The sequence below is a fragment of the Oryza glaberrima genome, chromosome 10 (assembly GCF_000147395.1).
Source record: "Oryza glaberrima chromosome 10, OglaRS2, whole genome shotgun sequence".
Lineage (NCBI taxonomy): Eukaryota > Viridiplantae > Streptophyta > Magnoliopsida > Poales > Poaceae > Oryza > Oryza glaberrima.
The window spans coordinates 9,897,565-9,911,573 of NC_068335.1; the positions used below are offsets into that span (position 1 = coordinate 9,897,565).

General features: G+C 42.3%; 1 protein-coding gene across 1 annotated transcript; it reads right to left on the reverse strand.

Moving 5' to 3' along the window:
• Positions 1–271: 271 nt before the first annotated feature.
• Positions 272–10,048, reverse strand: LOC127752767 (protein DETOXIFICATION 16-like). Its single transcript, XM_052278175.1, has 8 exons — positions 9,710–10,048; positions 9,062–9,606; positions 7,580–7,666; positions 7,440–7,496; positions 1,231–1,469; positions 958–1,076; positions 722–808; positions 272–629 (listed from the first exon to the last, which is right to left on the reverse strand). The coding sequence occupies exons 1-8, from the start codon at positions 10,046–10,048 to the stop codon at positions 579–581; spliced, it is 1,524 nt and encodes a 507-aa protein (XP_052134135.1). The 3' UTR covers positions 272–578.
• Between the last annotated feature and the right edge of the window lie 3,961 nt (positions 10,049–14,009).

A 14,009-nucleotide genomic window follows, 5' to 3' on the forward strand; every position in this document is an offset into this window, starting at 1 on the left:
AACCCCCCTCCCCCCCTGCGCACAAGCATATCTCGGTGGAAAATTTCCCCCCTTTTTTTTTTCCTTTTTTTGTTGAATTTGGTTAAAGTTTATTCAGATTCAGTTAAATTTTGTTAAAATTTAAAATAATTTTGTGCAAAAAAGTATGAAACTTCCAGAAACGTTTGGAAATTTCAGTGGCACCAAAGTTCCGAAATTTCAATCCAACAGGAAATTGAAAACCCTGGAAACGGATTCCCTGATTAAGATCCATTGAGTGGATGTCCTTTTGTATACATTTTCTCTTTTTTCAAATTCAATTCAAATGACTGAAATTATGTTTGATAGTATAGAGTATAGTGACATCTATGACTTTACAATTCAACTATAATAGTCGATTAATAGAGAATTGATTTCAAAATTTTTAAGATGAAGAACCTCAATTCAGCTATTTTGAGGCAGGAAATTTGTTCGCGAGCGAGAGAGCTAATAATTCTTTTTTATGCTAGATAACCGCTTGCAACACACTGACTCTTATTAAAGAACCGCGTTGAGTACATCTTCATTGCAGAATACTACACCTACATTTCTCGAATTCTTCATCGAGTTGGAATACTTGAACCGAAGACCCTTTCTTTCGCCATGATAACCTGAAAATTGGACAAACGAAACAAAATTAAACCGAAGTTCCACTGAATACATGATACAAACCGAAGTATTTGCAGGGTGAAGCTTTTTGCACTTCTTTTCCCCAATCTGTATGCAGTGTGATGAAGAGGAGCATCCCTACTTTACTGATACTGCCACACACAATGCCAAGCCAAAGACCCTGTTTTATGGAAACAGCTAGCAGGTTCAGTCATCTGGTTTCACAATGCATCATCATCATACAAAGCTATACCGGAACTTTTCTATGAATCAGCAAAAAAACAATCTGCACTGCATATTTTGCATAAGGGATTGAGGGAGTAGTGCTACCTCTCCATTTAGATGGAGGACAAATGCAAGAAGCACAGCCGTCGGAATACCAACCAAGTAAAACGCGCCAAGATTCACATGAGCGCCAATCTTCTGCTTACCACATCCTGTCAAAACTCCTGAAATGTTCCGAGGTCCACGCAATTTTATTACTACTGATCGACTTAACGATATGAACTGTCCGAAAAACTCATCGATCGATAATGAGAAAAAAAGTACAGCTAAAATGTTTTGATAATTGATCACAAGTAGAAATATGGTATGGATTTGCACCTGAAAGAGCACCATTGATGCCATCTACGAAGAAGGAGACCGCGAGGATGGGGAGCATACTTGCAATGTATGCCACCACTTCCTCCTCGCTGCTGTAGGCGTATCCCCAGACATTGCGCAGCAGAATCATGGCTATCACTAGCACGAGGCATACAAGCACTGTCATGGCTGTGGCCACTCGCGCTGCCATCCTTGCTGCTCGAGGATGCCCGCCACCTAGTTCGTTCGAGACGCGTGTGCTGCAAAAGTGCAAAATTGGTGGAACTAATCAGTTCATTGTCTAATCCAATGACATGAAAGCTGAAGGAAGAAAAGCATGTTTGCCATGTAAATAAAACTTAAGTAGTACAAGGGTAAACTGAATTTGGTCAAAACTTATTTAAACTAGGAAGGCAGCCCGGGCATATGCGCGGGCTTTCCATTTTAATGTTCTGTAAAAAAATATTAGAGTAAAGTTAATATTCAATTTCGAATGGGTTTTAGTTGAGATGATATTTTATTTTATTTTAAACTTCAGAGATCTCTCAAAAAGGTATTTGGGATTGCTTTCAACATTGGTTATGACTGCATTGCAATTACTGTAGGAACACGTGGATTGTAAACTAAAATTACTTGAAACTGTGAAATCTTTATTTTATGGAATTTTTACCACTACTACATGCTACGAACTTATGGGTATGCATAGCACATATCCTGTCACCATTACTACAACCACTTCTAGGACACTTGGGTGAGCAAGTCCCTCATTCTCCATCGCCACGCTTTATAAACTGCTAAACAATGCATTTCGTGCAAAAATCTTTCTATATAGAAGTTTCTTTAAAAAGATAAAACAAATATACAATGGTTAGTAGTTACGTAATCACTCGCTAATGACCTTTGTAGATTTTGTGCCATGGAAAATCTCACCTGAGTTGTTGAAATGAAAGTGTCCTTAAACAATGCACCATACTATATGCTACAAACGGTGGTAAGGTGTTACACATAAGCTATTTCTATGATACCAAAGGCAAGACATGCTTTGTACGACCCCGATATGATGCTCGGATCATCATCTATCCTTTATTCATTATTTGACTAAAGACTATAGTGAATTTAAAAGGATGGATGAGGGAACATGGTCGGATTCATAAAAATAATGGCACAACCAATTCGTGCATAAGGCATCTCAATATTGAAGTCAACTGACCATGTGTAATTTCATGGTAAAAGAGAGAACTTTGTTAAGTTTTTTTAAAAGACATTAGATATATAACCATGTATAATAATTGTTCTATACCGATTTATGTAAAAAAAAGGAAGCCAGATGTTTTTCTTCTCTTATACTAAGAGTTTATAGGATTTCTAATTTTGTTGGAAGTATCAAGAGAAGTTCTAGATGTCTTAGGAGGGATTAGAGTGTGTTTAATGGACATTGAGGAGATTTTCTCGAAATTCTAGGGAGTTGGCCCCTTACTTGGATGACCATCCTTTTGTATGTTATTGCAAAATTATTTTAAAAATTGGACATGTAAATTAAGGATAAATTGAAGGTCGGATGATTTCTCTTTTAAATAAATGCCTGTAGTTCTCTTTCTCAACAAACACCAAAAAACTTTCATCGTCTATTAGATAAAAGGTAGATTATATAAGTACAAACATACATAATATATATTAGTCATGCTAGAAACATTTGTGTGGATGGATGTTTTCATTTATACCAGCCTACTCTTTAATCCTTTTTCCTATATAGTTGGTACCCACTACAAGTCATTCATGCTATAAAGCTCAAATTCTGTGAGGCCACATCATCAAGATTATATTGATCATTAGATCATCTCGCGTCTATGCAAATCAACCGTTAAATCAAGTTCTTCTCAGCCAATGGCATGTGAGAGGACCAATGCTTTTTGTCTTCCTCTTAATTACCTCATGCATATCATTATATCTCCCTTTATTACTAACCACTAACCAATACATCTCCCACAGGAAGCCTACACCACTACATTTGTGTCTACCTCTTTCTTATTCCCTTTAATTTTTCTATTGCATCTACTAGCCATATATAGGCTGATGCAGTGGATTTTCTTGGAATATTTATGCTTGAACATGCTTCCTCAGTCATCTAAGGAGGAAATGTCAATGGTCCAATGAAATTTTGGTTTGCCACTGTCATAGATGACATCGAAAATTTATTGGGACATATTACAACACTCGATGATCTTTACAAATTGCAAGGATATCTATATATGTCTATCTCCTATGGTGATTGGTTTTTGGTATTCTATCATGATCTTGCTTCTTTTCATATCTGATTTCTTCATTTATCACCAAGCTTCATATGTCAATGTATCACAACTATGGTAACTTAAAGTATTGAGGGATTGGTCCACTCTTTGTGTTAAAAGGCTGATTAAAAGGCTGTGCCAAATTTTGTGTTTTTCAGACTTGCGATCACTGAATTTGTTTCTCCACAATTCCTCCCATTTACTCATAGGTGAACATGCTGTTTCTTGAAATTACTAGATTCATGCACCCAATATGTTTTTTTAAGATCATATACCAACATATGTATGCAACATTATCCATATTTTCTCTTTGTTTTCTCAAAAAAGAAATATTTTATTAGTTGTTTAATATATCTGAGTGAGATCTTAAGCCAATTTAGTACATAATAAAAATAGTGTCATGTTTGCTTACTATTTATGGTTCTTCAAAATAGGAGTATCTTAATTGGAATCATGTCATTTCTATTCATATAGCAATACAATGTACAGATAGAACGTTCAAGCATGTTGATCATGCAATTATGATAAATTTACAACTATATGTTCCCTTCTATGTAATGATACTATACCAATAATCAAAAGTTCTAGAATTACATCTTACAAATTCACGATATAGCTATCCCGCAGCAACACGCAGGGTATCAACTAGTTGGTACTTATGCTTACTCCTACTTTCTTAGTATCTGTACACATGACATGCAAGATGCATAAGATGTTAAATTTGTGCAAAGTAAGAAATATCGGTGTTCTTTTGCGATTAATTAGAACATCGTTATTTAGGCACATGACGTAGTGATGACCAAACTAAAGATGAAATTATGGGAGGGTTTTTTTTCCCTTTATCAGAATTCCAACATTAATTTTCATATTTTTACCTCAGCTTTTTTTTTAAAAAAAATCTATGGGTTTTGGATTTATAAGCAAACCCATTGAAAAAATCTAGATGGATAGATTTGTGGAGCTACGAATATCCAGTTAAAAAAAATCATGAATCCAAAACTATATTAAACATGACTTTTTTTCAGCCTTAACCTATTAGCATCTAATGGGCAGTTGTGACTCAGTTGCTCCATACATATGGATATATACATGGCACTAATATTTGGGGGTATAGTAGACTGAGCCCTACATATTAATGGTTTTATCGGAAGAATATAACTAATTATAAAGAGTAGAGGATATTCGATAAATATTTATGGTATAGTAGAATATTCTATTTTTTATAATCCCTAAAAAATGGATTTTGATAGGAAAAAAATACTTCCCATAAATTTAAACTGTTATGTTTTTTCCAAATTTTCTATATTTTTCTCCGTTTTTAGACTCTCTACTAAAGGGTCTCTCATAGACTTTTAGGGATCAGTAGCAAAAGGTTTTTTTATCCGTGTTAGAATATATTTTTATTACCATTGGAACATGGCCAAATTGCATTCTGTAGGACGCTTGTTCCTTTCAAAAGGGAGCGAACAGAAATACACTAATCGGACAGAACAAAAGGTTAGGAGTAGAAAGATACCGATGAGTTCTGATTTCTCTGATGAACGAGAAAAGGTAAAGTGAACAGCTGTGACGCTACGGAGATAATAAAACCCAGTTAATCGTGAACTATATATATACGTACATTCATCTAGAGGACTGCAATTTTGCTCCCATCGTGAACTATATAACTGCAGATTGTTTGGAAACTTGGAGAAGCTGTGGTGCCAGCACTGAATTAACGTGAGTACTAGCTGATAGCCTGAGATACCTCGTGTACAGATGGGAGCACCATGCCGGTCAACCGGTGCAGGCCCACATCATTATACACGATGGTTTCGATTTTACTTACAGCGGAGAAATAAGAGGAGAGGATGCAGGGTGGCCGTGCCCATAGTAAGGGGGTGTTTAGGGCAATAGCAGTACAAGCTATGGGGCCCTTACCCCTAGCCCAAAGTCACAGCTCAAAGACACTCATCCCACAGTGCAAGTACCCATATATGTGTGGCTAAATGGGATGAAGGTACTATATATGGAAAGAAACCCAGCCCACAGTGGGCGTTACCCGAGGCGAGTGGTCACGAGGAGCGGAACGAATTAATTCCTAACCTACCCTTCCAGCGACTCCTCTCCCAGCCCTTCGCCTCGTCCACCGTGGCGCTCCGCTCCGGCCGCCTCTTCTCCTGTCGACGGTGCCGCCTCGTCCCGGTCAGCCGCGCCGCCTTGTCTCCCGTCGACCGCGCCGCCTCGCCTCCCGGTTGACCGCGCCGCCTCGCCGACCGGCAAGGGCAAGGGGAAGGAGGAGGATGAGGAGGTGGGGGAATAGATCCAGCGAGCGGCGAGGAGGAGGGCCGACGGTTCTTGTTCGGCCGCGCGAGCGGCCGCCGGTTCTTGGCGGCGGGAGGCGTCCCGGCTGCAACGGGCCCGCGGCGGCATCGGCCACCACAGCCCGCGCCGCCGCTCCTCCTCCCGGTCCGCCGCGCCTCCTCGCCTCCCACGCCGCGGGGAGGAGGGAGCAAGAAGGCGTCGCCACCCACTGAACGCGGCGGCAGCGAGGAGGAGGAGTAGGAGGTGGGGCAGTAGATCCGGCGGTCGGCCACCACCACCGGCCTCACGCTGCCCACCGCCGATCCTGACCCTGCCGGCGCTGCCACTGTCAGCTCCGTCAAGAAATCAAGAAGCGAATCACTGTTCTTAACATTTTTGCATGTTCTGTTCTCCAGTTCTTGATGAGAAAAATCAAGAATTGCTCTCCTGTTCTTATCTTTGCTTGTCATGTGTATCTTCAGTTCTTGTGATCCTACTCCTATCTATACTTGCTTGTCATGTTCTTATCTTCGGTTCTTCGTTTTTCTTGCTTTTTCTTGATTCGGTGGCGGGAGGAAGAATGGTTGTGGCGGGATGGGAAATCGCTGGGGCGGGATGGGGTTTTTCGTGGGCGAATCAGGAATTTCTTCACTGGATGCGGCGTGAGGTCACGACGCGGCGAAGAACCGAAGCCCACAGCGCAGGCTCCTCTCGTTTTTTTGGCCGCGCGTGGACTCGAGCAAACAAGGTTCTGCGTCGCTTAGTATGGACGCGAGGAGCCTAACTTGGTCGCGGGCGCTCGTTTCACATCGGACAAAATCCTCCGTGGCACCCCATAGCACCGGTCCAGGGTGGAGCACTGTGAAAGGCCCTTAGATCCAGGGGATATAAAGTATTGGTGTGTCACATCAGATATTATATAGGGTGTCATATGGGGTGTTCGAACACTAATAAAAAAATAATTGCAGTATCCGTCATTAAACCACAAGACGAATTTATTAAGCCTAATTAATCCGTCGGTACCACATGTTTACTGTAGCACCACATTTTCAAACCATGGAGCAACAAAGCTTAATAGATTCGTCTCGCAAAGTAGTCGCAATATGTGTAATTAGTTATTTTTTTAGCCTATATTTGATACTTCATACAGGTGTTCAAACATTCGATGTGACAGGGTGTAAAATTTTGGGTAAGGATCTAAACAAGCTCTAAGATGGAGGGGATCGGAATTTGTTTTCATATTTTAGGGATAACATCTAATGGTTGAAAATAACAGGTCCACCAATATAAGTGACAATTAATGGTAAGATTTTTTTCTTCTTCTTAGAATTTTTAATTAGTATTTTTTTTTGTAATTTATTAAAATGACATGTGGTGGTTTAGGAACGAATCCCACGTGACGGCATGAGAGCGTTTGTAGGAAATTTAATGAACCTTTAGTATATAACAGATAATAGATAGGTAGATAGATAGATTTCAAATATCGTCGTTCAGAAATTTTGGGGAATTTAGAAGATTTCAAAAATCTCAGTCCCACAACCCCACAAAAAAAATACAAAAAGTGCAATACAAAATTGCGAACCCTGTATGAGAACAACTCAGTAGGGCACTGTTCTAAAAGATGATAATGAAGTAATGGAGTTTAGAGGCGATACAGACCTTAAAGATGAGCCAATGCCACGTGGCACCATGATCAGGAGAGAAGCAGTGCTCAAGCTGCAAATTAAATTGGAGTTAACAAATTACCCATGGGAAGGAGGAGAGCTGATTTGTATCTGTGTTGCTTATGATCAAATTACCTGATTGACAGAACAGCAGTTTCAAGCTGAGGATTCGGCAGAATGCCAGAGAGCAGCACAAGTATCTCAAACGACGACCACTCCAAGCTGCACACAACCAAATCAACCAGCTAATCCTCACAAAAATATTCCAAAATTTGTTCAAGCAAGATTAATTTGCTCTCTCGATCACAAAACATGTTCCAAGATTTGCTCAAGCAAGCAAGAAACCAGCGATGGTGTTGAAAGATTCCAAACAATCTGCAAGCAAGCAAGCAAGATTTCCTCGGCTTGTTTGGTAATTCGAGGGAAGGGGATTGAAAGTTTATACGAGGGAATTGATGATTAGATTAAGATGGAAATTTGATTTTTAATTCCAATATCTTGTTTGGTAGAGGTGATGGAAATTGGTAGGGAGTTTAGTTGGAGATTAGGTCATTAATAAAAACGGATGGCTGAGATTTGCGTAGAGAAAGTAAAGGAGGAATTCTCTCCCAATTACCTGCCCCTACACAGGTATTGAAAAGGAGAGAGTTCCTTCCTCAATTCTCCATCCCAATCCCACTAAAATTCCCATGTCTCTCAACTAAACAAAACACTTAATAGCCTTATCCCTCTAAACTCACAATCTCTCCTAAAAACTCCCTCCAAGAAAGGAGAGAGAGACTTGATGGGTACATAGGGCTCCTTGACCTGGTCAAAGCCAGCACGGAGAGTGCTGGACGTGGTGCTGCCGTATTGCTACTGTTGCTAATGTTGTGCATGATTTTTGTTTCTTCCCGTTCAAAGAACGAGTTGGCATCGCCCACTGCCTTATCGATAGCTGCACGTCTCCGACATCGGCATCGACTCTGACTTTCTCTTCATCATCTAGCCCCACACAACTTTGGCTTGATCATCCGTTCAAACGCCTGGCTACGACGAGATCTTGCTGCCGATCATCTACGAGCAAGTCTACTACGCTATCAAACTCCGGGTTACCACTGCGTTGCCCCCTCGGGCTACAGTGCCACCGCCCCGTGATCTACCTCTACTGGTTGTTGCAGTGCTAAGAGACGCCCTTTTTAGCATGGCTTTATCACCAGTGGACTTCTCGCCGCTGCATCGATAGGGGCTGCAGCTATATGTTGTCCTCTTGGACAACAGCTTCACCGCTTTTGTCGTCTTTATTGCCGTTCGAGCATCAACAATTTCGTGTTCGCACTGGTCATCGCCAGCTACTCGGGTTCTTTTTTGTCTACTTCGAGCATAGCCACCGTGTCTCCAAGTTGCCACCGTCGCCGCTCTAAGCCGGTGGTCCAACTACCTCTAAATGGCTGGCATGCAATTAAATAAAAATTACAGCCTACTTCTAGTCCACACCAGAGGCTTGAGGGGGCCCTTACGTGAGGGGGAGTGTTGGAATATAAAGTGAATTGCCCATCATTCTTCATCAGCTTAAGCTTTTAGGTTGAACTAGTCAGTGCATGCAACTCAATAAATGGTGTCAGGCGTGCCACTGACCAGACCATCATGGCGGACGGCACGGCGAGCTCGGTGAACCGGCGGAGCTCCCTGAAGGCGTCCATGGAGAACCCGGTCCACGTCGTCTTGCAGGCGCCGGACAGCCGTGCGTAGAAGGCGAGGACGGCGAAGTTGGTCCAGTACGTGACGGCACCGCTCAGCGCAGCGCCCTTGCTCCCCATGCCGGCCTTGTGCACCAGCGCCCAGCACACGGCAACGTGGGCGACCGCCGCCACGCCGGAGCTCGCCATCACCGGCACGACGATGCCCTGCGCCTGCAGGAACCGGAGGGCGCAGGTGAGCGGCACGTAGGCCGCGAGCGACGGGATCATCCACCGCGCGTACGCGCCAGCCTCGGCCGCGATGGCCGGGTCCTGCCCGAAGAGGAGGAGGATCTCGCCGGCGCTGGCCCAGACGAGCGCGATGGGGACGGCGGCCGCCGCGAGCACCAGCATGGCGCGCTGCGCGTAGACGCCGAGCAGCCGGTGCTGCCCCGCGCCGTACGCCTGCCCGCACAGCGTGTCCAGCGCGCTCGACATGCCGGACTGATCAGATCATCCCACCGAGAAATCAGTTACAAATTCGACCAAGAAATCGGAGAGACAAAGCAGTTATTGCGTGCAAGCAAGGTGTTCAACGGGTGCGTACGAGGAGGCTGAAGCCGGTGACGCTGGCGAGCGACGCGGCGAGGGAGGAACCGGCGAGCTGGAGCTCGCCGAGGTGGCCGACGAACATGACGGACACCATCTGGACCGAGTTCCGCAGCACGAAGCCGGCCATCAGAGGCCCAGCGAGACGCAGCAGCCTCTTCACCTCCGCCGCCGTCCCATCTCCGCCGCGTCGGACGGCGAGCAGTGGCACCTCCACGGTTGGCTCGTCCATGTCGATCGAATCACCAACTGTGAGACGTTTATTGGGCTGAAAATGGTGGATTCGTTGAATCGTTGTCCAACTTATAGGGATGAGCATATAAGTTAGTGTGTTCATGGGTTTGATATGTTTCGTTTGTGGCGGTCAAATCGGAGAGGAGTGATTCTTTTTACCCTCCACATGCTGGCATTCCATCATTGTTTAACAGTAAATCTTATCACACTTATTTTATGGTGCAAGTTACATAAATTAATTATAGGATTTTTTTAGTCCAAGTTACATAAATTATACGAATTTTGGTACGTGGTTATAAAATTTTAGTAAACCACACCGTTAACTATTTTAGACATATTCCTATATGAAAATTTTAAAAATAGATGTAGCATTTGTTTGATCAAAATAAAAATGACTAACTGTGTATTTATGTGAAACTTTAGAAACATAATACGTAATATCATGTGCTACATATCAAAATCATTGTGGTTTTATACAGTTTGGATCATAATAGATTCGGTTTTATGAAATTTACTCTCGAAGAGAAAATTTTATTTAACATCATAATACATTATCGTTGACTAAGATGGTCTCATATACCATGGTCACGAGTGTTAATGTAATCAAAATGGCAAGAAATATAGTGTGAAATCATCAAATTTTACGGGCAATAATGGAACAGTGGCTGCCAGGGTTTGTGTGTGGAAAAGGTAGTCCAGTATTTGTGGACCAGAAATCAGGAAAGAATATTCAAAGGGGAAAAGTTTTAGTTTGAGAGAAATAGAATAGTGGGATTACTTTGTGAGAGCGCTTTTCAAAAGTGACAAAGATGGTTTTGTATGTGACTTAATTATCAAAATGACTAGCTGTGTGGTTTTGTGAAACTTTAGAAACATAATACTTGACATTGTGTCACATATGGTTTTATGCAGCTTGGACCATGATAGATTCGGTTTTTTGAAATTTATACTCTTGAAGAGTAAATTTTATTTAACATCATAATGCATTATCATTGACTAATATGGTTTCTTATACCATGGTCAGGAGTGCTAATATAATCAAAATGGCAGCAAATATATAGTGTGAAATCATCAAATTTTATGGGCAATGATGGAACAGTGGTGCCAGGGTTTGGGTGTGGAAAATTAAGGTAGTCGCGATCCAGTGTGTGGAAAATTACTGAAAATCAGGAAAGAATATTCAAAGGGGAAAAATTTTATTTTGAGAGAAACAGAGCAGTGGGATTACTTTGTGAGAACACTTCAAAAGTGACCAAGATGGTTTTGAATGTAACTTAATCATTGTGTGATATCTAAAAACCGAAAAACTGGTCAGAGTGTTAATTAGTAATGAGCGGGAAAATACTGGGGATGTTCCTTGGGCTGATGTTTGCAAGCTGAGGCTGAAGACTGAAGAGAGTGGATAGTTGTCCAACCTATAGGGAGTTAATTAATTAATTAATTAAAGTGGAACTCGGAATGTGTTTGGACGGATTCGATTCGATCCGTGGAAGGGACCTAGAAACGCACTACTGAAGATTCTTGCGTTTAGTCACTCAGTTGACGTGTTGACTTGTTTTGTTTGTACCGCTCAAATCGTGGTTGCCAAGGCACAATACCGCTCTGATGTCGTTTGCATGCTAATTAATCATTTGTAGGTCTCATTCAAATAAATACGACATGTGTGTTGTTTGGTCTTAGATCTGTCCGCAATTTTGACTCAAAAGAAAGTTTGACTTTCTATCTTGGGGTGCAAGTCTGAATCTCCAGCAAAATTGTAGTAGGACTTGGGAATGAAACAGGAGAAAACAGAAAGCACCTGCATAACATATTTTGCGTATGACCGATTATTCCGATAGTGTTGTTGTGAGTAGACATGTGAAGCTCATAGCCCTCAGGGAACTGGCTCATAGCCTCACGGAACTGTCTATATATCACTCCAAAGATTTTTTTTTTTAAAAAAAGAAATCACAAGTATAATTACAATGTAATAACAATGTAATTTTACTATAATTGAACCAGTTGTATACAAATTAAAACAAGATCACTCGCTGGTTTGCAGATGCGCAATGACCTCAACTGAGAGGCACACATCTCAACGCAAATTATACGGTCCAGAAATCAAGTGGTAGCTAAAAAATATATTGTTTCGAATAATATATAGCAAAATCAAAGCCTCAAAGGTGAAATGAATAAAACTAGACTGCGATTTTTTATCACCTCCATCACATCCTAAATATATAAGTGATTATGCCCCTCTCTGATGTGACCATGGCTACTATAGATACAACCGTCGTTCACATCAAGATCAAGCCGTCCAAGTTCTGCGATCCAGTTCGGCCACCTGCTACAGTGTCGACTTCAAACGGCCGCCAAATATGCATGCGAGCTCCGTTTTAGGTCCATGAGTACTTGATGGAAAGCTCTCGGAGTCATCTTTTCAATGGATCCAGCTTCATCGCCAAATTCCATCCCAGTCGGCCGAAATCACAAAAAGAAGGTGCTGCGTTACCTATAATGGGCTTATGGGCTTGTAACTTCGTCTGGGACCCCGGCCCAAGTGGGGCCCAAGTGGGGTGTGCCCCAACCAGGTGGAGCACGACCCTAGGGTTCCCTTAGGTCGTCCTCCCACCTCCTTAAATAGTTAGGTACCCCTTTAGAGTTTCTTGGGTTTTGTTTAGATGAAAGTTTAGCCATTGCTACTTCGTTTGCAGCGCGCGTGTCGGCTAGACCGCCCGTCTGCTTGTATTCGAAACCCCAACTTATCGTGTGTATTCATTCCTATTTGCAATTTAGATTGCTTTTATCTTGTTCTTGCTTGTTTCTTCGATTTGCTTGCAGGAATAAGGTTGATCTGCACCGGCAAGATCAACAACCCACGGAGAGGTGTATCGATCGCTAAGGCGCAACACAACGTCTCGTACGGTTGTAATCGGATCGTCAACGTTTCTCCCAAATCGTAGTTATCACAACTCACCGAAAGATCGGGCCAACAACAGCCTTGAGTGTCGAGAGGAACTCAGGGTTCATCACTCTCCATTCGTTTTCAAATACAAGCGGCTTTGATATCCTGTTAGTACGCCTGTGATAATCTTGTTTACACCCAAATTTGGCACCTAGGAGTAAGATAGGAAAAATTGCCAAATTTTAGAAATCTGCCGGTTTCCTCCGAGTAAGCCAGTCTGACCGCCGTGTGTTGGCCGGTCAGACCGCCGGTTGAGGGCCGGTCAGACCGGCGGCATGTGGATGGTCTGACCGGCAGGTCCGAGTCCGAGTGTGTGTTTCGCCGGGTCTCGAAGTTTTCTTGCTCGAAAAGGCATGTTTCGGGTTTCCTTTGGATTCTATCCCGAGATGGACATGGAGGAGAGCCTATAGAGGGCAAGACCAACCCCTATATAAGGGACATGGCCGGTTCAATTGTAACAGATCAATCTACAATCAATCAATCGAATCGTTTTTCATATTGCTTTTAGTTTTTGCTTTAGTTCATTCATCTTTGTCGATTTGCGCTGTAAATCGTCCGCCGCCGCTGCGAGAGTGCGACATCTCTTTGTAGGTTTGTCCTGAAAATCTTCTGTTTTGCCCACGAGACGGGTAATTATCTAAAAATCGGCTCCGCTAGCCGGTTTAGTTATCAAAACCCATCTTGGTCTAGTTTTTGCTAGATTAAGGTGGTTGGCGACTCTAGGATTACCGCAAGGCGTTAGGTGCTGCGATCGTGGTTGTCAACTTGTCACAAAAAATTGCCAACTATTTCTACAGATATCTAAAGATAGGCTAGTTGCTCAGCCATTTACAAAACAGGTTTTGGCCGACTGCAAGGACAGTTCCTGTAGTAGTGGATCTAACTGACAAATATGGTTTACAACATATTTTTCCACGAAGTTTGATTCGTTTAGTTTATTTTGCTCTTCATGTTTGTCGGTCTATCATCGCTGGCTATTTCGTCCTCAATGATGATCTAAGAAGACTTGTTTGGGTTTAAAAGAATAAAAAGGAAGGTAGCTTGTGTATATCTTATTGATCAGTGTGTTGCCGTATTTAATTATAGTCCGAGTCACCGATTTGTTTGGTGATGCCGCTTT

Bases quoted from the DNA above. Each gene is read 5' to 3' on its own strand.
- LOC127752767 (XM_052278175.1), bottom strand. From the start codon at position 10,048: ATGAACACACTAACTTATATGCTCATCCCTATAAGTTGGACAACGATT. The intron at 9,607-9,709 runs GTACGCACCCGT...TGATCTGATCAG, and splicing joins TCACCGGCTTCAGCCTCCTC to TCCGGCATGTCGAGCGCGCT. The intron at 809-957 runs GTAGCACTACTC...TCCATAAAACAG, and splicing joins TCCTCCATCTAAATGGAGAG to GGTCTTTGGCTTGGCATTGT.